Source organism: Heterodontus francisci, unplaced genomic scaffold (genome assembly GCF_036365525.1).
Source record: "Heterodontus francisci isolate sHetFra1 unplaced genomic scaffold, sHetFra1.hap1 HAP1_SCAFFOLD_1938, whole genome shotgun sequence".
In the NCBI taxonomy this organism is placed as follows: domain Eukaryota; kingdom Metazoa; phylum Chordata; class Chondrichthyes; order Heterodontiformes; family Heterodontidae; genus Heterodontus; species Heterodontus francisci.
This window is the reverse complement of record NW_027141073.1, coordinates 438-26,402: the sequence shown is the minus strand read 5'-3', so window position 1 is coordinate 26,402 and position 25,965 is coordinate 438. Positions and strand designations below refer to the sequence as shown.

Genomic DNA, 25,965 nt, shown 5'->3' with positions numbered 1-25,965 from the left:
GAGAAGTACTCATTCAAAACCTCACTTATCTCTTCCGGCTCAACACACAGTCTCCCGCTATTGTCCTTGACCGGACCTACGGTCCCCCTAGTCATCCTCATATTTCTGACATACGCGTAAAAGGCCTTGGGGTTTTCTTTTATCCTACCCGCCAAGCATTTTTCATGCCCTCTCTTAGCTCTCCTAATCCCTTTCTTCAGATCCTTCCTGGCCATCTTGTATCCCTCCAGAGCTATGCCTGTGCCCTTTTTCCTCAACTTTATATACGCATCCTTCTTCTTCCTAACAAGACTCTCAACCTCTCTTGTCAACCACGGTTCCCTCACATGACCATCCCTTCCCTGTCTGACAGGGACATGCTTATCAATGGCCCCTACTATCTGCTCCTTGAAAAAGTTCCACATTTCGACCGTGCCCTTCCCTGCCAGCATATGCTCCCAACTTATGCTCCTCAGTTCCTGCCTGACAGCATCATATCTACCCTTCCCCCAATTGTAAACCTTGCCCTGTTGCACATACCTATCCCTCTCCATTACCACAGATACAGAGTAAAGCTCCCTCTACACTGTCCCCATCAAACACTCCCAGGACAGGTACAGTACGGGGGGTTAGATACAGAGTAATGTTCCCTCCACACTGTCCCCCATCAAACACTCCCAGGACAGGTACAGTACGGGGGGGTTAGATACAGAGTAATGTTCCCTCCACACTGTCCCCCATCAAACACTCCCAGGACAGGTACAGCACGGGGGGTTAGATACAGAGTAAAGCTCCCTCTACACTGTCCCCCATCAAACACTCCCAGGACAGGTACAGTACGGGGGGTTAGATACAGAGTAATGTTCCCTCCACACTGTCCCCCATCAAAAACTGCCAGGACAGGTACAGTACGGGGGGTTAGAATCAGAGTAAAGCTCCCTCTACACTGCCCCATCAAACACTCCCAGGACAGGTACAGCACTAGGTTTGGAAAAGAAAAAAAAACAGTGTTTGCTGCTGCCTAATTTAAGGTGCTGAGTGCTGGTTGCAGCAACGAGCTTCAGCTGACAATGCTTTCCCCCATCAAACACTCCCAGGACAGGTACAGCACAGGGGTTAGATACAGAGTAAAGCTCCCTCTACACTGTCCCCCATCAAACACTCCCAAGACAGGGGCAGTACGGGGGTTAGATACAGAGTAAAGCTCCCTCTACACTGTCCCCCATCAAACACTCCCAGGACAGGTACAGCACGGGGGGGGTTAGATACAGAGTAAAGCTCCCTCTACACTGTCCCCCATCAAACACTCCCCAGGACAGGTACAGCACGGGGTTAGATACAGAGTAAAGCTCCCTCTACACTGTCCCCCATCAAACACTCCCCAGGACAGGTACAGTACGGGGGGGTTAGATACAGAGTAAAGCTCCCTCTACACTGTCCCCCATCAAACACTCCCAGGACAGGTACAGTACGGGGGGTTAGATACAGAGTAAAGCTCCCTCTACACTGTCCCCCATCAAACACTCCCAGGACAGGTACAGCATGAATAATCCCGACATTGTAGGATTTTTACATTTGACTCTCTTGGCGATGGCTGTCAACTCACTAACTGACCCACATGTCCCCTATGCTCTGGAGTGCACCCAGTTGCTGGTGAGAGAGCGCAGGAAAGCAGAGCTTCTGCTGCTGAACCCTCCTCACATCCGAGAAGCAGTATTGACGTTGGCCTCTTTCCCGTCCGCAGGTACGAGGTAATGCAGTGCTGCTGGGCCCAGTCGGAGACGAGGCCGACAGTTGCCGACGTCCACCTCCTGCTCACCTACCTGGTGAGCCAGCGCCCCGGCGCGGGCGGGGAGGAGGACAGCTTCGAGAGCCGCTGGAACGCCCTGAAGCCCGCCGGGAGGAGCGGGGGAGGGAGGGGCGCCTTCCCGCTCCTGGAGGGCCTGTCCTCCGCCGCCAGCGGAGGCCACAACGGCGAGGGTGAGGGCGGCCTGCACGGTGACCTGGACGACATCCTGACCGTGACGGAGAGCAGCCGCGGCCTGAACTTCGAGTACATGTGGGAGCAGGCCCTGTTCGAGCGCCAGGCGGGCGAGACCGGCGGCAGCGGGGGGCGGTTCCGCGCCCCGCCCCCCGAGCCGTTCCTCGAGGCACGGCAGCCGCCCCCCGTGCCCCCGCGGGGGCTGGAGACGCCGAGCGTGGTCCCGGTCATCAGCGCCCGCAGCCCGTCCGTCTGCAGCGAGTACTACATTCGCCTGGAGGAGTCCACTGAGTGCCCCCTGGGCCCGGGCTACACCGTCTGTGCCCCCAGCCCTCACTACTTGAGCCGCCGCCAGCTCCCGAGCCCCGGCCAGCTGGCGCTCCGGGAGCTGCCGGGAATCTCCGGGCCCAGTCCCGCGGGGGCGGGCGCCACGATCGTGGTGTCGCCGGCCGAGGATGTCGCGGCCACGGTGGAGGGGCCCCCGTCCAAGGGCATGGAGGAGACATCACTGGTCGAAAGGGGCGCCCCCGGGGGGAAAGCGGGCAGGCCCAGCGCCTACACCTTCAACCTCTTCGCCCAGACCCGCCCGGACGGCACGGGGCTGTTCGACGGGCCGAGCAGCCCCTTCGAGGGCGGGCCGGCCGTCCCCCGGGGGCCCCTGGCCGACAGGGCCGAGGCCTGGACCCTCGGCGAGCCGGCGGGAGGCCGAGGCGGGGCGGCCTCTGCCCGGATCCCTACTGCTGAGCGCCTCATGCCGCGGTCTGCGGGGGGGCCTGGCGGACGCGTGGGGTTCCGCACGCCGCTGACACGAGACTGCCCGGGCCCCCCCCCACCACCACCTCCCCTCGGCCCGCCCGAGGAGCTGCAACCTGCGCCCAAGGAGCCAGCCGACAGCGGCTACGACACCGAGAGCGCCCTGTCCCCCGATTTCAGCCTGAAGGAGCCAGTGTCAGAGGAGGTGGAGGGTGAAGGTTCCCACAGTCGATCAGCCGCCCCTCCGGGGACAGGCGGGCTGCGGCCCCTGGGGGAGGGGACCCCCTACAGGGACTCGGCTTACTTCTCCGACCAAGACGGGGAGCTGGAGCGGGGGAGGGGGCCGGAAACCGTGGCAGGCAAAGAGTCCAGGAATGGTGAGGATGTGTCCAGCCGACATTCCCCCCAGACGGAAGGGGACGAGGAAGGCAGGAGGAGGATTGAGGAATGGGAAAACCTCAAGAACGAGTACCTGACGGGTAGGGGCGAGTGGGCCAAGGGAAAGGTGAAGTGTGACCCTTGGAGGTCTGAGGGGACAGAGGTCTTGAACCCCAGGCAGGCCACAGACCCAAACCAAGACCAAGACCTCTTTGAGCAGGAAGCCCCAACTCAAGGCCTCATTGAAGACTACAAGCCAATCCAAAGCCTTGTTGAAGACCATGAACCAATCCGAGTCCTCGCCGAAGACCATGAGCCAATCCAAAGCCTCGTTGAAGACCATGAGCCAATCCAAAGTCTCGTTGAAGACCACGGACCAATCCAAAGTCTCGTTGAAGACCACGAGCCAATCCAAAGTCTCGTTGAAGACCACGAGCCAATCCAAAGTCTCGTTGAAGACCACAGGCCAATCCAAAGTCTCGCTGAAGAACATGAGCCAATCCAAAGTCTCGTTGAAGACCACGGGCCAATCCAAAGTCTCATTGAAGACCACGGGCCAATCCAAAGTCTCATTGAAGACCACGGGCCAATCCAAAGTCTCGTTGAAGAACACGAGCCAATCCAAAGTCTCGTTGAAGACCACGGGCCAATCCAAAGTCTCGTTGAAGACCACGAGCCAATCCAAAGCCTCATTGCAGACCACGAGCCAATCCAAAGCCTCATGGAAGACCACGGGCCAATCCGCAGCCTCCCCGAAGACCATGAGCCAATCCTAGCCCGCCCCAAAGACCATGAGCCAATCCAAGATGTCCCCAAAGACCATGAGCCAATCCAAGGCCTCCCCAAAGACAAGGAGCCAATCCTAGCCCTCCCCAAAGACCATGAGCCAATCCAAGGTCTCCCCAAAGACCACGAGACAATCCAAAGCCTTGCTGAACCCCAAGATCCCTTTAAAGGGGCAGCAGGCACGAGGGGGGAGAGGGAGAGAGCGGGCAAGATGGAGGAAGACCCTAAGACTAGAGGCAAGGACTGGAGCCCCTGGCCATTGGCGAGGAGCGAGGGGGCTGGAGGCCAGGGGAGGATGGTGACAGAGGAGGCCAAGGCTCCTCCAGGGGAGCGAGTGGTCAAGAGGCAGATGGAGAATGGCTTCCTGGTACAGGTGTGCAAGGAGGAGCTCCTGCACAGCCTGCGCGAGGACATTACACACAAGGTCCTGTCCACCAGTAGCTACATGGCACCATTCAGGACAGCAGATGGTCATCACGTCCCTCCGAAACATGCCTCAGAGGCCCAGGCTTCCAGTCGGCTTGGCTCCAGACTGGGGAAGGACCACAGAGGGTGTGGGCAGAAGCTGCAGAGAGAGGAACGCCTGGCCGAGGGAGGGGAGGCCACAGGGAGGAGGCTGCCCCCTGAGGAGCAGGACCCTTGGTCGAGGGGTGTCTGCAGCAACGGTGAGCGACACACTGAGGAGCCCAGGGTCGTTGGCCAACCAAACCTCTTCCTCGATTTCTCAGCTGTTGCTTCTCCACCTAGTGAGAATATCAAAGGTACAAAAAGATGAGATCTCCCTCTCTCTCTCTGTGTGTCTCTGTCTCTGTGTGTGTGTGTCTCTCTCTCTCTCTCTCTCTCTCTCTCTGTCTCTCCCTCTCTCTGTGTGTCTCTCTCTGTCTCTCCCTCTTTCTGTCTCTCTCTCCCCCCCCTCTGTCTCTCTCTCTCTCTATCTCTCTCTCTCTCCTGCTATCTCTCGCTATCTCTCTCTCGCTATCTCTCTCTCGCTATCTCTCTCTCTCTCTGTCTGTCTCTCTCTCTCTCTCTCTCTGTCTCTCTGTGTCTCTGTCTCTCCCTCTCTGTGTGTGTGTGTGTCTCTCTCTCTCCCATTCACTGTCTCTGTCTCTCTCTCTGTCTCTTTCTCTGTATGTCTCTCTCCATCTCTCTCTCTCTCTCTCGCTATCTCTCTCTCTCTATCTCTCTCTCTGTGTCTCTCTCTCGCTATCAGATTTCCAGCATCCGCAGTATTTTGCTTTTATCTCTCTCGCGATCTCTCTCTCTCTCTCTATCTCTCTATCTATCTCACTCTCTGTCTTTGTCTCTATTCTCTCTCTCTCCGTCTCTATTTCTCTATATCTCTCTATGATTCTCCCTCTCTAGCTCTCTATTTCTGTCTCTCTGTCTCTATTTAGATAATGTAAGCATAATGAGAGAGGAAGTGCGAGAGGGTCTGACACCCTTGAAAGTGGATAAATCATCAGGGACAGATGGATTGTATCCCAGGTTGTTAAAGGAAGCCAGGAAGGAAATAGCAGATGCTCTGAGGATCATCTTCAATTCCTCTCTAGATACAGGCAAGGTGCCAGAGGATTGGAGGTCTGCGAACATTGCAGCATTGTTTAAAAGGGTGTGAGGGATAGGCCAAATAGTTATAGGCCGGTCAGTCTGACCTCGGAGGTGGGTAAATTGTTAGAATCTATTCTGAGAGACAGGAGAAACAGCCACTTAGAAAGGCACAGATTAATCAGAGATAGTCAGCATGGAGTTGTTAAGGGAAGGTCAAGTCTTACTAACTTAATTGAGATCTTTGAGGGAGTAACAAGAAGGATTGATGAGGGTAGTGCAGTGGATGTGGTCTACATGGATTTGAGGGTTGTTTTCCTTAGAACAGAGGAGGCTGAGGGGTGAATGAATTGAGGTGTATAAAAAGGTGAGGGGCCGAGATCGAGTAGACAGGAAGGACCTGTTTCCCCGAGCGGAGAGGTCAATTACCAGGGGGCACAGATTTAAGGTGATTGGTAGAAGGATTAGAGGGGACATGAATTAGAGGGGTGTCGAGAATTCACTGCCAGGATTAGTGGTGGATGCAAAAACCCTCAACTCATTTAAAAAGGTACCCGGACCGGCACCTAAAGTGCTGTAACCTGCAAGGCTACGGACTGGGTGCTGGAAGGTGGGATTAGACTGGGTGGATAGTTTTTCGACTGGCACAGACATGAGGGCTGAATGGCCTCCTTCTGTGCTGTAATTTTTCTCTGTCTCTGTCTCTCTCTGTCTCACTCTCTCTCTCTCTGCCTGTCTCTCTCTCTCTTTCTCTGCCTGTCTGTCTCTCTGTCACTCTTTCACTCCCCCTCCCATTGTCTATCTCTGTCTGCCTTGTTCTCCTTCTCTTTCCGAGTCTCTCTTTCTCTCTCACTCCCTCTCCCATCTGTAAATTTGGGGTTGATACAGGGCTATGGGGAGAGAGCTGGGCAGTGGGATTAGTTTGGGGATTGATAGAGGGCTATGGGGAGAGAGCGGGGCAGTGGGATAAGTTTGGGGATTGATACAGGGTGAGGGGGAGAGAGCAGGGCAGTGGGATTAGTTTGAGGATTGATCCAGGGCTATGGGGAGAGAGCTGGGCAGTGGGATTAGTTTGGGGATTGATACAGGGCGAGGGGGAGAGAGCGGGGCAGTGGGATTAGTTTGAGGATTGATCCAGGGCTATGGGGAGAGAGCTGGGCAGTGGGATTAGTTTGGGGATTGATACAGGGCGAGGGGGAGACAGCGGGGCAGTGGGATTAGTTTGAGGATTGATCCAGGGCTATGGGGAGAGAGCTGGGCAGTGGGATTAGTTTGGGGATTCATACAGGGCGAGGGGGAGACAGCGGGGCAGTGGGATTAGTTTGAGGATTGATCCAGGGCTATGGGGAGAGAGCGGGGCAGTGGGATTAGTTTAGGATTGATACAGGGCGATGGGGAGAGAGCAGGATTAGTTTGGGAATTGATACAGGGCTATGGGGAATGAGCAGGATTAGTTTGGGGATTGATACAGGGCTATGGGGAGAGAGCGGGGCAGTGGGATTAGTTTGGGGATTGATACAGGGCTATGGGGAGAGAGCGGGGCAGTGGGATAAGTTTGGGGATTGATACAGGGTGAGGGGGAGAGAGCAGGGCAGTGGGATTAGTTTGAGGATTGATCCAGGGCTATGGGGAGAGAGCTGGGCAGTGGGATTAGTTTGGGGATTGATACAGGGCGAGGGGGAGAGAGCGGGGCAGTGGGATTAGTTTGAGGATTGATCCAGGGCTATGGGGAGAGAGCTGGGCAGTGGGATTAGTTTGGGGATTGATACAGGGCTATGGGGAGAGAGCAGGATTAGTTTGGGGATTGATACAGGGCTATGGGGAATGAGCAGGATTAGTTTGGGGATTGATACAGGGCTATGGGGAATGAGCAGGATTAGTTTGGGGATTGATACAGGGCTATGGGGAATGAGCAGGATTAGTTTGGGGATTGATACCGGGCTATGGGGAATGAGCAGGATTAGTTTGGGGATTGATACAGGGCTATGGGGAATGAGCAGGATTAGTTTGGGGATTGATACAGGGCTATGGGGAATGAGCAGGATTAGTTTGGGGATTGATACAGGGCTATGGGGAATGAGCAGGATTAGTTTGGGGATTGATACAGGGCTATGGGGAATGAGCAGGATTAGTTTGGGGATTGATACAGGGCTATGGGGAATGAGCAGGATTAGTTTGGGGATTGATACAGGGCTATGGGGAATGAGCAGGATTAGATTGGGGATTGATACCGGGCTATGGGGAATGAGCAGGATTAGTTTGGGTATTGATACAGGGCTATGGGGAGAGAGCAGGATTAGTTTGGGGATTGATACAGGGCTATGGGGAATGAGCAGGATTAGTTTGGGGATTGATACCGGGCTATGGGGAATGAGCAGGATTAGTTTGGGGATTGATACCGGGCTATGGGGAATGAGCAGGATTAGTTTGGGGATTGATACCGGGATATGGGGAATGAGCAGGATTAGTTTGGGGATTGATAGAGGGCTATGGGGAGAGAGCAGGATTAGTTTGGGGATTGATACCGGGCTATGGGGAATGAGCAGGATTAGTTTGGGGATTGATAGAGGGCTATGGGGAGAGAGCAGGATTAGTTTGGGGATTGATACCGGGCTATGGGGAATGAGCAGGATTAGTTTGGGGATTGATACAGGGCTATGGGGAATGAGCAGGATTAGTTTGGGGATTGATAGAGGGCTATGGGGAATGAGCAGGATTAGTTTGGGGATTGATACAGGGCTATGGGGAATGAGCAGGATTAGTTTGGGGATTGATATACAGGGCTATGGGGAAGGATGAGCAGGATTAGTTTGGGGATTGATACAGGGCATATGGGGAATGAGCAGGAATTAGTTTGGGGATTGATACAGGGCTATGGGGAATGAGCAGGATTAGTTTGGGGATTGATTACAGGGCTATGGGGAATGAGCAGGATTAGTTTGGGGATTGATACAGGGCTATGGGGGAATGAGCAGATTAGTTTGGGGATTGATACCAGGGCTATGGGGAATGAGCAGGATTAGTTTGGGGATGATCAGGGCATGGGGAATGAGCAGGATTAGTTTGGGATTGATACGAGGGCTATGGGGAATGAGCAGGATTAGTTTGGGGATTGATACAGGGCTATGGGGAATGAGCAGGATTAGTTTGGGGATTGATAGAGGGCTATGGGGACATGAGCAGGATTAGTTTGGGGATTGATACAGGGCTATGGGGAATGAGCAGGATTAGTTTGGGGATTGATACAGGGCTATGGGGAATGAGCAGGATTAGTTTGGGGATTGATACAGGGCTATGGGGAATGAGCAGGATTAGTTTGGGGATTGATACCGGGCTATGGGAATGAGCAGGATTAGTTTGGGGATTGATACAGGGCTATGGGGAATGAGCAGGATTAGTTTGGGGATTGATACAGGGCTATGGGGAATGAGCAGGATTAGTTTGGGGATTGATACCGGGCTATGGGGAATGAGCAGGATTAGTTTTGGGGATTGATACAGGGCTATGGGGAATGAGCAGGATTAGTTTGGGGATTGATACAGGGCTATGGGGAATGAGCAGGATTAGTTTGGGGATTGATAGCGGGCTATGGGGAATGAGCAGGATTAGTTTGGGGATTGATACAGGGCTATGGGGAATGAGCAGGATTAGTTTGGGGATTGATACAGGGCTATGGGGAATGAGCAGGATTAGTTTGGGGATTGATACAGGGCTATGGGGAATGAGCAGGATTAGTTTGGGGATTGATACCGGGCTATGGGGAATGAGCAGGATTAGTTTGGGGATTGATACAGGGCTATGGGGAATGAGCAGGATTAGTTTGGGGATTGATACCGGGCTATGGGGAATGAGCAGGATTAGTTGGGGATTGATACAGGGCTATGGGGAATGAGCAGGATTAGTTTGGGGATTGATAGAGGGCTATGGGGAATGAGCAGGATTAGTTTGGGGATTGATACCGGGCTATGGGGAATGAGCAGGATTAGTTTGGGGATTGATACAGGGCTATGGGGAATGAGCAGGATTAGTTTGGGGATTGATACAGGGCTATGGGGAATGAGCAGGATTAGTTTGGGGATTGATACCGGGCTATGGGGAATGAGCAGGATTAGTTTGGGGATTGATACAGGGCTATGGGGAATGAGCAGGATTAGTTTGGGGATTGATACAGGGCTATGGGGAATGAGCAGGATTAGTTTGGGGATTGATACAGGGCTATGGGGAATGAGCAGGATTAGTTTGGGGATTGATAGAGGGCTATGGGGAATGAGCAGGATTAGTTTGGGGATTGATACCGGGCTATGGGGAATGAGCAGGATTAGTTTGGGGATTGATACAGGGCTATGGGGAATGAGCAGGATTAGTTTGGGGATTGATACAGGGCTATGGGAATGAGCAGGATTAGTTTGGGGATTGATACAGGGCTATGGGGAATGAGCAGGATTAGTTTGGGGATTGATACAGGGCTATGGGGAATGAGCAGGATTAGTTTGGGGATTGATACCGGGCTATGGGGAATGAGCAGGATTAGTTTGGGGATTGATACAGGGCTATGGGGAATGAGCAGGATTAGTTTGGGGATTGATACAGGGCTATGGGGAATGAGCAGGATTAGTTTGGGGATTGATACAGGGCTATGGGAATGAGCAGGATTAGTTTGGGGATTGATACAGGGCTATGGGGAATGAGCAGGATTAGTTTGGGGATTGATACCGGGGCTATGGGGAATGAGCAGGATTAGTTTGGGGATTGATACAGGGCTATGGGGAATGAGCAGGATTAGTTTGGGGATTGATACAGGGCTATGGGGAATGAGCAGGATTAGTTTGGGGATTGATACAGGCTATGGGGAATGAGCAGGATTAGTTTGGGGATTGATACAGGGCTATGGGGAATGAGCAGATTAGTTTGGGGATTGATACAGGGCTATGGGAATGAGCAGGATTAGTTTGGGGATTGATACAGGGCTATGGGGAATGAGCAGGATTAGTTTGGGGATTGATACAGGGCTATGGGGAATGAGCAGGATTAGTTTGGGGATTGATACAGGGCTATGGGGAATGAGCAGGATTAGTTTGGGGATTGATACAGGGCTATGGGGAATGAGCAGGATTAGTTTGGGGATTGATACAGGGCTATGGGGAATGAGCAGATTAGTTTGGGGATTGATACCGGGCTATGGGGAATGAGCAGGATTAGTTTGGGGATTGATACAGGGCTATGGGGAATGAGCAGGATTAGTTTGGGGATTGATACAGGGCTATGGGGAATGAGCAGGATTAGTTTGGGGATTGATACAGGGCTATGGGGAATGAGCAGGATTAGTTTGGGGATTGATACAGGGCTATGGGGAATGAGCAGGATTAGTTTGGGGATTGATACAGGGCTATGGGGAATGAGCAGGATTAGTTTGGGGATTGATACAGGGCTATGGGGAATGAGCAGGATTAGTTTGGGGATTGATACCGGGCTATGGGGAATGAGCAGGATTAGTTTGGGGATTGATACCGGGCTATGGGGAATGAGCAGGATTAGTTTGGGGATTGATACCGGGCTATGGGGAATGAGCAGGATTAGTTTGGGGATTGATAGAGGGCTATGGGGAATGAGCAGGATTAGTTTGGGGATTGATACCGGGCTATGGGGAATGAGCAGGATTAGTTTGGGGATTGATACAGGGCTATGGGGAATGAGCAGGATTAGTTTGGGGATTGATACAGGGCTATGGGGAATGAGCAGGATTAGTTTGGGGATTGATACAGGGCTATGGGGAATGAGCAGGATTAGTTTTGGGGATTGATACCGGGCTATGGGGAATGAGCAGGATTAGTTTGGGGATTGATACAGGGCTATGGGGAATGAGCAGGATTAGTTTGGGGATTGATACCGGGCTATGGGGAATGAGCAGGATTAGTTTGGGGATTGATACAGGGCTATGGGGAATGAGCAGGATTAGTTTGGGGATTGATACCGGGCTATGGGGAATGAGCAGGATTAGTTTGGGGATTGATACAGGGCTATGGGGAATGAGCAGGATTAGTTTGGGGATTGATACCGGGCTATGGGAATGAGCAGGATTAGTTTGGGGATTGATACAGGGCTATGGGGAATGAGCAGGATTAGTTTGGGGATTGATACAGGGCTATGGGGAATGAGCAGGATTAGTTTGGGGATTGATACAGGGCTATGGGGAATGAGCAGGATTAGTTTGGGGATTGATACAGGGCTATGGGGAATGAGCAGGATTAGTTTGGGGATTGATACAGGGCTATGGGAATGAGCAGGATTAGTTTGGGGATTGATACAGGGCTATGGGGAATGAGCAGGATTAGTTTGGGGATTGATACAGGGCTATGGGGAATGAGCAGGATTAGTTTGGGGATTGATACAGGGCTATGGGGAATGAGCAGGATTAGTTTGGGGATTGATACAGGGCTATGGGGAATGAGCAGGATTAGTTTGGGGATTGATACAGGCTATGGGGAAGGAGCAGGATTAGTTTGGGGATTGATACAGGGCTATGGGAATGAGCAGGATTAGTTTGGGATTGATAGAGGGCTATGGGGAATGAGCAGGATTAGTTTGGGGATTGATACAGGGCTATGGGGAATGAGCAGGATTAGTTTGGGGATTGATACAGGGCTATGGGGAATGAGCAGGATTAGTTTGGGGATTGATACAGGGCTATGGGGAATGAGCAGGATTAGTTTGGGGATTGATACAGGGCTATGGGGAATGAGCAGGATTAGTTTGGGGATTGATACCGGGCTATGGGGAATGAGCAGGATTAGTTTGGGGATTGATAGAGGGCTATGGGGAATGAGCAGGATTAGTTTGGGGATTGATACAGGGCTATGGGGAATGAGCAGGATTAGTTTGGGATTGATAGAGGGCTATGGGGAATGAGCAGGATTAGTTTGGGGATTGATACCGGGCTATGGGGACATGAGCAGGATAGTTTGGGGATGAGGGGCTATGGGGAATGAGCAGGATTAGTTTGGGATTGATACAGGGCTATGGGGAATGAGCAGGATTAGTTTGGGGATTGATACGAGGCTATGGGGAATGAGCAGGATTAGTTTGGGGATTGATACAGGGCTATGGGGAATGAGCAGGATTAGTTTGGGGATTGATACCGGGCTATGGGGAATGAGCAGGATTAGTTTGGGGATTGATACAGGGCTATGGGGAATGAGCAGGATTAGTTTGGGGATTGATAGAGGGCTATGGGGAATGAGCAGGATTAGTTTGGGGATTGATACAGGGCTATGGGGAATGAGCAGGATTAGTTTGGGGATTGATAGAGGGCTATGGGGAATGAGCAGGATTAGTTTGGGGATTGATACAGGGCTATGGGGAATGAGCAGGATTAGTTTGGGATTGATAGAGGGCTATGGGGAATGAGCAGGATTAGTTTGGGGATTGATACCGGGCTATGGGGAATGAGCAGGATTAGTTTGGGGATTGATAGAGGGCTATGGGGAATGAGCAGGATTAGTTTGGGGATTGATACAGGGCTATGGGGAATGAGCAGGATTAGTTTGGGGATTGATACAGGGCTATGGGGAATGAGCAGGATTAGTTTGGGGATTGATACAGGGCTATGGGGAATGAGCAGGATTAGTTTGGGGATTGATACAGGGCTATGGGGAATGAGCAGGATTAGTTTGGGATTGATACAGGGCTATGGGGAATGAGCAGGATTAGTTTGGGGATTGATACAGGGCTATGGGGAATGAGCAGGATTAGTTTGGGGATTGATACAGGGCTATGGGGAATGAGCAGGATTAGTTTGGGGATTGATACCGGGCTATGGGGAATGAGCAGGATTAGTTTGGGGATTGATACAGGGCTATGGGAATGAGCAGGATTAGTTTGGGGATTGATACCGGGCTATGGGGAATGAGCAGGATTAGTTTGGGGATTGATACCGGGCTATGGGGAATGAGCAGGATTAGTTTGGGGATTGATACCGGGCTATGGGGAATGAGCAGGATTAGTTTGGGGATTGATACCGGGCTATGGGGAATGAGCAGGATTAGTTTGGGGATTGATACCGGGCTATGGGGAATGAGCAGGATTAGTTTGGGGATTGATACAGGGCTATGGGGAATGAGCAGGATTAGTCTGGGGATTGATAGAGGGCTATGGGGAATGAGCAGGATTAGTTTGGGGATTGATACCGGGCTATGGGGAATGAGCAGGATTAGTTTGGGGATTGATACAGGGCTATGGGGAATGAGCAGGATTAGTTTGGGGATTGATACCGGGCTATGGGGAATGAGCAGGATTAGTTTGGGGACTGATACAGGGCTATGGGGAATGAGCAGGATTAGTTTGGGGATTGATACAGGGCTATGGGGAATGAGCAGGATTAGTTTGGGGATTGATAGCGGGCTATGGGGAATGAGCAGGATTAGTTTGGGGATTGATACCGGGCTATGGGGAATGAGCAGGATTAGTTTGGGGATTGATACAGGGCTATGGGGAATGAGCACGATTAGTTTGGGGATTGATACCGGGCTATGGGGAATGAGCAGGATTAGTTTGGGGATTGATACCGGGCTATGGGGAATGAGCAGGATTAGTTTGGGGATTGGTACAGGGCTATGGGGAATGAGCAGGATTAGTTTGGGGATTGATACAGGGCTATGGGGAATGAGCAGGATTAGTTTGGGATTGATACAGGGCTATGGGGAATGAGCAGGATTAGTTTGGGGATTGATACCGGGCTATGGGGAATGAGCAGGATTAGTTTGGGGATTGATACAGGGCTATGGGGAATGAGCAGGATTAGTTTGGGGATTGATACAGGGCTATGGGGAATGAGCAGGATTAGTTTGGGGATTGATAGAGGGCTATGGGGGAATGAGCAGGATTAGTTTGGGGATTGATAGAGGGCTATGGGGAATGAGCAGGATTAGTTTGGGGATTGATACAGGGCTATGGGGAATGAGCAGGATTAGTTTGGGATTGATACCGGGCTATGGGGAATGAGCAGGATTAGTTTGGGGATTGATACAGGGCTATGGGGAATGAGCAGGATTAGTTTGGGGATTGATACCGGGCTATGGGGAATGAGCAGGATTAGTTTGGGGATTGATAGAGGGCTATGGGGAATGAGCAGGATTAGTTTGGGGATTGATACCGGGCTATGGGGAATGAGCAGGATTAGTTTGGGGATTGATAGAGGGCTATGGGGAATGAGCAGGATTAGTTTGGGGATTGATACCGGGCTATGGGGAATGAGCAGGATTAGTTTGGGGATTGATACAGGGCTATGGGGAATGAGCAGGATTAGTTTGGGGATTGATAGAGGGCTATGGGGAATGAGCAGGATTAGTTTGGGGATTGATACCGGGCTATGGGGAATGAGCAGGATTAGTTTGGGGATTGATAGAGGGCTATGGGGAATGAGCAGGATTAGTTTGGGGATTGATACAGGGCTATGGGGAATGAGCAGGATTAGTTTGGGGATTGATACCGGGCTATGGGGAATGAGCAGGATTAGTTTGGGGATTGATACAGGGCTATGGGGAATGAGCAGGATTAGTTTGGGGATTGATACAGGGCTATGGGGAATGAGCAGGATTAGTTTGGGGATTGATACAGGACTATGGGGAATGAGCAGGATTAGTTTGGGGATTGATACAGGGCTATGGGGAATGAGCAGGATTAGTTTGGGGATTGATACCGGGCTGTGGGGAATGAGCAGGATTAGTTTGGGGATTGATACAGGGCTATGGGGAATGAGCAGGATTAGTTTGGGGATTGATAGAGGGCTATGGGGAATGAGCAGGATTAGTTTGGGGATTGATAGAGGGCTATGGGGAATGAGCAGGATTAGTTTGGGGATTGATACAGGGCTATGGGGAATGAGCAGGATTAGTTTGGGAATTGATAGAGGGCTATGGGGAATGAGCAGGATTAGTTTGGGGATTGATACAGGGCTATGGGGAATGAGCAGGATTAGTTTGGGGATTGATAGAGGGCTATGGGGAATGAGCAGGATTAGTTTGGGGATTGATACAGGGCTATGGGGAATTGAGCAGGATTAGTTTGGGGATTGATACCGGGCTATGGGGAATGAGCAGGATTAGTTTGGGGATTGATACCGGGCTATGGGGAATGAGCAGTATTAGTTTGGGGATTGATACCGGGCTATGGGGAATGAGCAGGATTAGTTTGGGGATTGATACCGGGCTATGGGGAATGAGCAGATTAGTTTGGGGATTGATAGAGGGCTATGGGGAATGAGCAGGATTAGTTTGGGGATTGATAGAGGGCTATGGGGAATGAGCAGGATTAGTTTGGGATTGATAGAGGGCTATGGGGAATGAGCAGGATTAGTTTGGGGATTGATACCGGGCTATGGGGAATGAGCAGGATTAGTTTGGGGATTGATAGAGGGCTATGGGGAATGAGCAGGATTAGTTTGGGGATTGATACAGGGCTATGGGGAATGAGCAGGATTAGTTTGGGGATTGATACAGGGCTATGGGGAATGAGCAGGATTAGTTTGGGGATTGATACAGGGCTATGGGGAATGAGCAGGATTAGTTTGGGGATTGATAGAGGGCTATGGGGAATGAGCAGGATTAGTTTGGGGATTGATACAGGGCTATGGGGAATGAGCAGGATTAGTTTGGGGATTGATAGAGGGCTATGGGGAATGAGCAGGATTAGTTTGAGGATTGATAGAGGGCTATGGGGAATGAGCAGGATTAGTTTGGGGATTGATAGAGGGCTATGGGGAATGAGCAGGATTAGTTTGGGGATTGATACAGGGCTATGGGGAATGAGCAGGATTAGTTTGGGGATTGATAGAGGGCTATGGGGAATGAGCAGGATTAGTTTGGGGATTGATACAGGGCTATGGGGAATGAGCAGGATTAGTTTGGGGATTGATACAGGGCTATGGGGAATGAGCAGGATTAGTTTGGGGATTGATACCGGGCTATGGGGAATGAGCAGGATTAGTTTGAGGATTGATAGAGGGCTATGGGGAATGAGCAGGATTAGTTTGAGGATTGATAGAGGGCTATGGGGAATGAGCAGGATTAGTTTGGGGATTGATACAGGGCTATGGGGAATGAGCAGGATTGGTTTGGGGATTGATACAGGGCTATGGGGAATGAGCAGGATTGGTTTGGGGATTGATACAGGGCTATGGGGAATGAGCAGGATTAGTTTGGGGATTGATAGAGGGCTATGGGGAATGAGCAGGATTAGTTTGGGGATTGATACAGGGCTATGGGGAATGAGCAGGATTAGTTTGGGGATTGATACAGGGCTATGGGGAATGAGCAGGATTAGTTTGGGGATTGATACAGGGCTATGGGGAATGAGCAGGATTAGTTTGGGGATTGATACAGGGCTATGGGGAATGAGCAGGATTAGTTTGGGGATTGATACAGGGCTATGGGGAATGAGCAGGATTAGTTTGGGGATTGATACCGGGCTATGGGGAATGAGCAGGATTAGTTTGGGGATTGATAGAGGGCTATGGGGAATGAGCAGGATTAGTTTGGGGATTGATACAGGGCTATGGGGAATGAGCAGGATTAGTTTGGTGATTGATACAGGGCTATGGGGAATGAGCAGGATTAGTTTGGGGATTGATACCGGGCTATGGGGAATGAGCAGGATTAGTTTGGGGATTGATACAGGGCTATGGGGAATGAGCAGGATTAGTTTGGGGATTGATACAGGGCTATGGGGAATGAGCAGGATTAGTTTGGGGATTGATAGAGGGCTGTGGGGAATGAGCAGGATTAGTTTGGGGATTGATACAGGGCTATGGGGAATGAGCAGGATTAGTTTGGGGATTGATAGAGGGCTATGGGGAATGAGCAGGATTAGTTTGGGGATTGATACAGGGCTATGGGGAATGAGCAGGATTAGTTTGGGGATTGATACAGGGCTATGGGGAATGAGCAGGATTAGTTTGGGGATTGATAGAGGGCTATGGGGAATGAGCAGGATTAGTTTGGGGATTGATACAGGGCTATGGGGAATGAGCAGGATTAGTTTGGGGATTGATAGAGGGCTATGGGGAATGAGCAGGATTAGTTTGGGGATTGATACAGGGCTATGGGGAATGAGCAGGATTAGTTTGGGGATTGATACCGGGCTATGGGGAATGAGCAGGATTAGTTTGGGGATTGATACCGGGCTATGGGGAATGAGCAGGATTAGTTTGGGGATTGATACAGGGCTATGGGGAATGAGCAGGATTAGTTTGGGGATTGATACCGGGCTATGGGGAATGAGCAGGATTAGTTTGGGGATTGATAGAGGGCTATGGGGAATGAGCAGGATTAGTTTGGGGATTGATACAGGGCTATGGGGAATGAGCAGGATTAGTTTGGGGATTGAGACAGGGCTATGGGGAATGAGCAGGATTAGTTTGGGGAATGAGCAGGATTAGTTTGGGGATTGATACAGGGCTATGGGGAATGAGCAGGATTAGTTTGGGGATTGATACAGGGCTATGGGGAATGAGCAGGATTAGTTTGGGGATTGATACCGGGCTATGGGGAATGAGCAGGATTAGTTTGGGGATTGATACAGGGCTATGGGGAATGAGCAGGATTAGTTTGGGGATTGATACGGGCTATGGGGAATGAGCAGGATTAGTTTGGGGATTGATACCGGGCTATGGGGAATGAGCAGGATTAGTTTGGGGATTGATACCGGGCTATGGGGAATGAGCAGGATTAGTTTGGGGATTGATACCGGGCTATGGGGAATGAGCAGGATTAGTTTGGGGATTGATACCGGGCTATGGGGAATGAGCAGGATTAGTTTGGGGATTGATACAGGGCTATGGGGAATGAGCAGGATTAGTCTGGGGATTGATAGAGGGCTATGGGGAATGAGCAGGATTAGTTTGGGGATTGATACCGGGCTATGGGGAATGAGCAGGATTAGTTTGGGGATTGATACAGGGCTATGGGGAATGAGCAGGATTAGTTTGGGGATTGATAGAGGGCTATGGGGAATGAGCAGGATTAGTTTGGGGATTGATACAGGGCTATGGGAATGAGCAGGATTAGTTTGGGGATTGATAGAGGGCTATGGGGAATGAGCAGGATTAGTTTGGGGATTGATACAGGGCTATGGGGAATGAGCAGGATTAGTTTGGGGATTGATACAGGGCTATGGGGAATGAGCAGGATTAGTTTGGGGATTGATACCGGGCTATGGGGAATGAGCAGGATTAGTCTGGGGATTGATAGAGGGCTATGGGGAATGAGCAGGATTAGTTTGGGGATTGATACCGGGCTATGGGGAATGAGCAGGATTAGTTTGGGGATTGATACAGGGCTATGGGGAATGAGCAGGATTAGTTTGGGGATTGATAGAGGGCTATGGGGAATGAGCAGGATTAGTTTGGGGATTGATACAGGGCTATGGGGAATGAGCAGGATTAGTTTGGGGATTGATAGAGGGCTATGGGGAATGAGCAGGATTAGTTTGGGGATTGATACCGGGCTATGGGGAATGAGCAGGATTAGTTTGGGGATTGATACAGGGCTATGGGAATGAGCAGGATTAGTTTGGGGATTGATACCGGGCTATGGGGAATGAGCAGGATTAGTTTGGGGATTGATAGAGGGCTATGGGAATGAGCAGGATTAGTTTGGGATTGATACCGGGCTATGGGAAATGAGCAGGATTAGTTTGGGGATTGATAGAGGGCTATGGGAATGAGCAGGATTAGTTTGGGGATTGATACCGGGCTATGGGGAATGAGCAGGATTAGTTTGGGGATTGATACAGGGCTATGGGGAATGAGCAGGATTAGTTTGGGGATTGATAGAGTGCTATGGGGAATGAGCAGGATTAGTTTGGGGATTGATACCGGGCTATGGGGAATGAGCAGGATTAGTTTGGGGATTGATAGAGGGCTATGGGGAATGAGCAGGATTAGTTTGGGGATTGATACAGGGCTATGGGGAATGAGCAGGATTAGTTTGGGGATTGATACCGGGCTTTGGGGAATGAGCAGGATTAGTTTGGGGATTGATACCGGGCTATGGGGAATGAGCAGGATTAGTTTGGGATTGATACAGGGCTATGGGGAATGAGCAGGATTAGTTTGGGGATTGATACAGGGCTATGGGGAATGAGCAGGATTAGTTTGGGGATTGATACAGGGCTATGGGGAATGAGCAGGATTAGTTTGGGGATTGATACCGGGCTATGGGGAATGAGCAGGATTAGTTTGGGGATTGATACAGGGCTATGGGGAATGAGCAGGATTAGTTTGGGGATTGATAGAGGGCTATGGGGAATGAGCAGGATTAGTTTGGGGATTGATAGAGGGCTATGGGGAATGAGCAGGATTAGTTTGGGGATTGATACAGGGCTATGGGGAATGAGCAGGATTAGTTTGGGGATTGATACCGGGCTATGGGGAATGAGCAGGATTAGTTTGGGGATTGATAGAGCGCTATGGGGAATGAGCAGGATTAGTTTGAGGATTGATGGAGGGCTATGGGGAATGAGCAGGATTAGTTTGAGGATTGATAGAGGGCTATGGGGAATGAGCAGGATTAGTTTGGGGATTGATAGAGGGCTATGGGGAATGAGCAGGATTAGTTTGGGGATTGATACTGGGCTATGGGGAATGAGCAGGATTAGTTTGGGGATTGATACAGGGCTATGGGGAATGAGCAGGATTAGTTTGGGGATTGATAGAGGGCTATGGGGAATGAGCAGGATTAGTTTGGGGATTGATACAGGGCTATGGGGAATGAGCAGGATTAGTTTGGGGATTGATAGAGGGCTATGGGAATGAGCAGGATTAGTTTGGGGATTGATACAGGGCTATGGGGAGTGAGCAGGATTAGTTTGGGGATTGATACAGGGCTATGGGGAATGAGCAGGATTAGTTTGGGGATTGATACCGGGCTATGGGGAATGAGCAGGATTAGTTTGGGGATTGATAGAGGGCTATGGGGAATGAGCAGGATTAGTTTGGGGATTGATACCGGGCTATGGGGAATGAGCAGGATTAGTTTGGGGATTGACAGAGGGCTATGGGGAATGAGCAGGATTAGTTTGGGGATTGATAGAGGGCTATGGGGAATGAGCAGGATTAGTTTGGGGATTGATACCGGGCTATGGGAATGAGCAGGATTAGTTTGGGGATTGATACAGGGCTATGGGGAATGAGCAGTATTAGTTTGGGGATTGATACCGGGCTATGGGGAATGAGCAGGATTAGTTGAGGATTGATAGAGGGCTATGGGGAATGAGCAGGATTCGTTTGAGGATTGATAGAGGGCTATGGGGAATGAGCAGGATTAGTTTGGGGATTGATACAGGGCTATGGGGAATGAGCAGGATTAGTTTGGGGATTGATAGAGGGCTATGGGGAATGAGCAGGATTAGTTTGAGGATTGATAGAGGGCTATGGGGAATGAGCAGGATTAGTTTGGGGATTGATACAGGGCTATGGGGAATGAGCAGGATTAGTTTGGGGATTGATACAGGGCTATGGGGAATGAGCAGGATTAGTTTGGGGATTGATACCGGGCTATGGGGAATGAGCAGGATTAGTTTGGGGATTGATAGAGGGCTATGGGGAATGAGCAGGATTAGTTTGAGGATTGATAGAGGGCTATGGGGAATGAGCAGGATTAGTTTGAGGATTGATAGAGGGCTATGGGGAATGAGCAGGATTAGTTTGGGGATTGATAGAGGGCTATGGGGAATGAACAGGATTAGTTTGGGGATTGATACTGGGCTATGGGGAATGAGCAGGATTAGTTTGGGGATTGATACAGGGCTATGGGGAATGAGCAGGATTAGTTTGGGGATTGATAGAGGGCTATGGGGAATGAGCAGGATTAGTTTGGGGATTGATACAGGGCTATGGGGAATGAGCAGGATTAGTTTGGGGATTGATAGAGGGCTATGGGGAATGAGCAGGATTTGTTTGGGGATTGATACAGGGCTAATGGGGAATGAGCAGGATTAGTTTGGGGATTGATACCGGGCTATGGGGAATGAGCAGGATTAGTTTGGGGATTGATACCGGGGCTTATGGGAATGAGCAGGATTAGTTTGGGGATTGATAGAGGGCTATGGGAATGAGCAGGATTAGTTTGGGGATTGATACCGGGCTATGGGGAATGAGCAGGATTAGTTTGGGGATTGATAGAGGGCTATGGGGAATGAGCAGGATTAGTTTGGGGATTGATACCGGGCTATGGGGAATGAGCAGGATTAGTTTGGGGATTGATACAGGGCTATGGGGAATGAGCAGGATTAGTTTGGGGATTGATACCGGGCTATGGGGAATGAGCAGGATTAGTTTGGGGATTGATACAGGGCCTTTCCTGTCTGTCTGTCTGGCCATTGGAATCAATTGATCACAACAACATTCTCTCCTCCCCTTTGCCTCTTTGTCGTTTTTAAAGCCAAGGTTGCCCGTCTCTCCTTGGCCCTGCCGTCGTTGGAGCTGCAAGGACTGCCCAAACTGAGCAGCCCCAAGCCAGCTGGTGAAGGCCGAGGAGAGGCCGGACGAGGGGAGGAGGAGGAGGAGGAGGAGGAGGAAGCGGGGGGCAAGGCCCCGGGCGAGGAGCTGGGTCGACGGAGTCTGGCCCGGAGGAGAGGCCGTCGGCGGGGGGCTGCAGCAGCAACAGGAGGAGGAGGAGGAGGGGATGGAGGAGGAGGAGGAGGAGGAGGGAGGACGGTGAAGAGGAGGCGGGAGAGGGCCGGGCCGGTCCCCATCGTCGTCACGGAGACGGACGAGGCCTCCAACCTCCGCAGCCTGCTGAAGTCGCCGCGCTCGCCCCGAGGGTATGGACGACCTGGAGAGAAAGAGGAAGATGGTCTCGTTCTTCGACGATGTCACCGTCTACCTGTTTGACCAGGTAAGGGGGGGTGGGGGGGTGGGAGGCGTCCCTCTTCCTCAGACCCTACACCTGTAAGGTCGGGAGGTCGAGGTTCCGCTCAGTTCACTCACCTCCCTGCATTTACATTCCCTGTTCTAGGAGACCCCCACCAACACTTTGAGCTGCAGCAACATGGTGGAAAGTGAGAGGAAATCTCAGTCACGACAGAGCAAGGAGCTGCTGGAAGCCTTCCCGAATGACGATGGCTTCAGTAAGTGTACCCCTCCTCCCTCCCACCTGTCCTCGTTCTCCTCTGCCTCTCCGCACCCTCCATCGTCTCCCCCTCCCTCCTCTGTGCTCCTATATTGCCCCCTCTTCGCTCATACCCTCCTTCCTTTGCTCCCTACTCTTCCTTGACCCGCCCCCTCTGCCTTCATTGTCCCTCCCTCAGAGTGTTTGATGGGGGACAGTGTAGAGGGAGCTTTACTCTGTATCTAACCCCCCGTACTGTACCTGTCCTGGGAGTGTTTGATGGGGGACAGTGTAGAGGAGCTTTACTCTGTATCTAACCCCCCGTACTGTACCTGTCCTGGGAGTGTTTGATGGGGGACAGTGTAGAGGGAGCTTTACTCTGTATCTAACCCCCCGTTTTTTTAAGGTGACCTTTATACCCCAGGCCCCTTTTATATATATTTTTTATGTCGAGGGGGCCTTTATTCCTCAGGCCCCTTTATATACACACTTATATTTTTAAAATAACTTTATTAAAACCAGATAAATAAACAAAAAACTCAAATTAAAATGCCATTCTCGGCGTCGACGATGCACTCCGGTCCCTGCGGTGCCCACCGGTCGCGGAAGGCCTCAAGCGTACCGGCGGACACCGCATGCTCCTTTTCCAGGTCCAGGACACCGGGCGCGAACGTAACCGCGGAAGAGGGGCAGGCAATCGGGGAGGACGGAACCCCCGACGGCCCGCAACCTGGACCTGTGAATTGCCACCTTGGCCAGGCCCAGGAGCAGACCGACGAGGAGATCCTCCTCCCGGCCCAAGCCCCTCCGCACCGGGTGCCCAAAGATCAGGAGCGTGGGACTGAAGTGCAGCCAGAATTTGAGGAGCAGCCCCTTCAGATACTCAAATAGGGGCTGCAACCTCGCACACTCCGTATAAATGTGGAACACGGACTCGTCCAGGCCGCAGAAAGTACAGGTGGCCTGGGAGTCCGTGAACCTACTTAAAAGCCTATTGCACGGGACTGCTCTGTGCAGCACCCTCCACCCCAGGTCCCCGATGTAAAGGGGGAAGACTCCCGCGTAAAGAGACCTCCATCGGGGTTTCCCCTCGCCGCCAGATGGCAACGCGGACCGCCAGGGCGTGTCCGGCCGGCTGACGAGGGCGAGGAAGTGGAGAGTGTGCAGGAGCAGCCCGTACAGGAAACCCCCTCCGCGCCGATTGGAATGGCACGGAGGGCATTTCCGAGAGGCGGCTCGGGTTGTGCGGGACCGGCTCCCGAGGAGGGTTTCGGGGCCTGGGTCCGATGAGCAGTTCCGGCCGAGCGGAGGGGTCAGCTCGGCCGGGATCGCTCCGCACTCCCGAGCCCCCTCGCCACCCGCAGTGAGGGACGTCCCGGGGGTTTCGGCTACTCCTCCGCCCGCCGGACCGTCCCCGGAGTCGGCCGCCCGGACAGCCGAGGCGCTCTCCTCCGCCGGTGGGGGAGCGCCCTGACTGGAGGCGACCATGTTCCAGACTCGGAAAAGATCCCGGTAAAAGACAGGCAACTCAACTAACCCCGTGCTGTACCTGTCCTGGGAGTGTTTGATGGGGACAGTGTAGAGGGAGCTTTACTCTGTATCTAACCCCCCGTACTGTACCTGTCCTGGGAGTGTTTGATGGGGACAGTGTAGAGGGAGCTTTACTCTGTATCTAACCCCCCGTACTGTACCTGTCCTGGGAGTGTTTGATGGGGACAGTGTAGAGGGAGCTTTACTCTGTATCTAACCCCCCGTACTGTACCTGTCCTGGGGAGTGTTTGATGGGGGACAGTGTCGAGGGAGCTTTACTCTGTATCTCACCCCCCGTACTGTACCTGTCCTGGGAGTGTTTGATGGGACAGTGTAGAGGGAGCTTTACTCTGTATCTAACCCCCCGTACTGTACCTGTCCTGGGAGTGTTTGATGGGGACAGTGTAGAGGGAGCTTTACTCTGTATCTAACCCCCGTACTGTACCTGTCCTGGGAGTGTTTGATGGGGTCAGTGTAGAGGGAGCTTTACTCTGTGCTGTACCTGTCCTGGGAGTGTTTGATGGGGGACAGTGTAGAGGGAGCTTTACTCTGTATCTAACCCCCCGTACTGTACCTGTCCTGGGAGTGTTTGATGGGGGACAGTGCAGAGGGAGCTTTACTCTGTATCTAACCCCCGTACTGTACCTGTCCTGGGAGTGTTTGATGGGGGACAGTGTAGAGGGAGCTTTACTCTGTATCTAACCCCCCGTACTGTACCTGTCCTGGGAGTGTTTGATGGGGGACAGTGTAGAGGGAGCTTTACTCTGTATCTAACCCCGTACTGTACCTGTCCTGGGGAGTGTTTGATGGGGGACAGTGTAGAGGGAGCTTTACTCTGTATCTAACCCCGTACTGTACCTGTCCTGGGGAGTGTTTGATGGGGGACAGTGTAGAGGGAGCTTTACTCTGTCGATCTGATGATTTTTTTCGTTGGTTGCCAGGTGGAAGTTTGAATGGGATGATGATTTTCCTTTAACCACTCCGAAGTCCTCCTTCATCGCCATGGTGACGCAATCTGCTCCAACGCTCCCACCAATCAGAAGCTGCGGTGGATTGGATGAGCAACAGAGCGAGGGGGTCGAGGTTCAGCATCTCCCCGGCCAAATCAGTTCTCGATTCTCCAATCACACACGTTTCCGACCCGGATACTGTGTCCACCAGAGGTAAGAGACTGGGAGAGAGGGAGAACGATATGGAGAGAGATTGGGGGGAGAGAGAGAGAGAGAGATTGGGGGAGAGAGAGAGAGAGAGACTGGGGGGAGAGAGAGAGAAAGATATGGAGAGAGAGAGACTGGGGGGGAGAGAGAGAGATTGGGGGAGAGGGAGTGAGAGACTGGTAGAGGAGAAACTGGGAAAGAGAGAGAGAGACTGGGGGGGAGAGGAAGAGAGAGACTGGGGGGGAGAGGAAGAGAGAGACTGGGGGGAGAGAGAGAGAGACTGGGGGGAGAGAGAGAGAGACTGGGGGAGAGAGAGTGAGATTGGGGGAGAGAGAGTGAGAGAGATTGGGGGAGAGAGTGAGAGAGACTGGGAGAGAGGAAGATATGGAGATAGAGAGAGCTAGAGGACTGGGGTTAGAGAGAGAGATTGGGGGAGAGAGAATGAGAAAGACTGGGAGCAGAGACACTGGGGGGTGGGGAGAGGAGAGACTGGGGGGGGGGGGGAGAGAGACTGGGGGGGGTGGGGGGAGAGAGAGAGAGAGACTGGGGGGTGGAGAGAGAGAGAGAGACTGGGGGTGGAGAGAGAGAGAGAGAGAGACTGGGGGCGGGGAGAGAGAGAGAGAGAGGACTGGGGGAGAGAGAGAGAGAGAGAGAGAGAGAGATGAGGAGAGAGAGAGACTGGGAGAGGAGAAACTGGGAAAGAGAGAGAGAGACTGGGAGAGGAATAACTGGGAACGAGAGAGAGACTGGGTGG

At 51.9% G+C, this 25,965-nt stretch overlaps 1 protein-coding gene across 1 annotated transcript in view; it reads left to right on the top strand.

Moving 5' to 3' along the window:
• LOC137361929 (serine/threonine-protein kinase LMTK3-like) overlaps positions 1-25,217 on the top strand; it is a gene marked incomplete at both ends in the record, with an annotated part of 37,309 nt that extends 12,092 nt beyond the window's left edge. The window contains 6 exon segments of the mRNA XM_068026508.1: positions 1,724-4,638; positions 21,856-22,228; positions 22,230-22,311; positions 22,432-22,543; positions 23,175-23,196; positions 24,996-25,217. Coding sequence (XP_067882609.1) covers positions 1,724-4,638; positions 21,856-22,228; positions 22,230-22,311; positions 22,432-22,543; positions 23,175-23,196; positions 24,996-25,217 — 3,726 coding nt within the window.
• Positions 25,218-25,965: the final 748 nt, after the last annotated feature.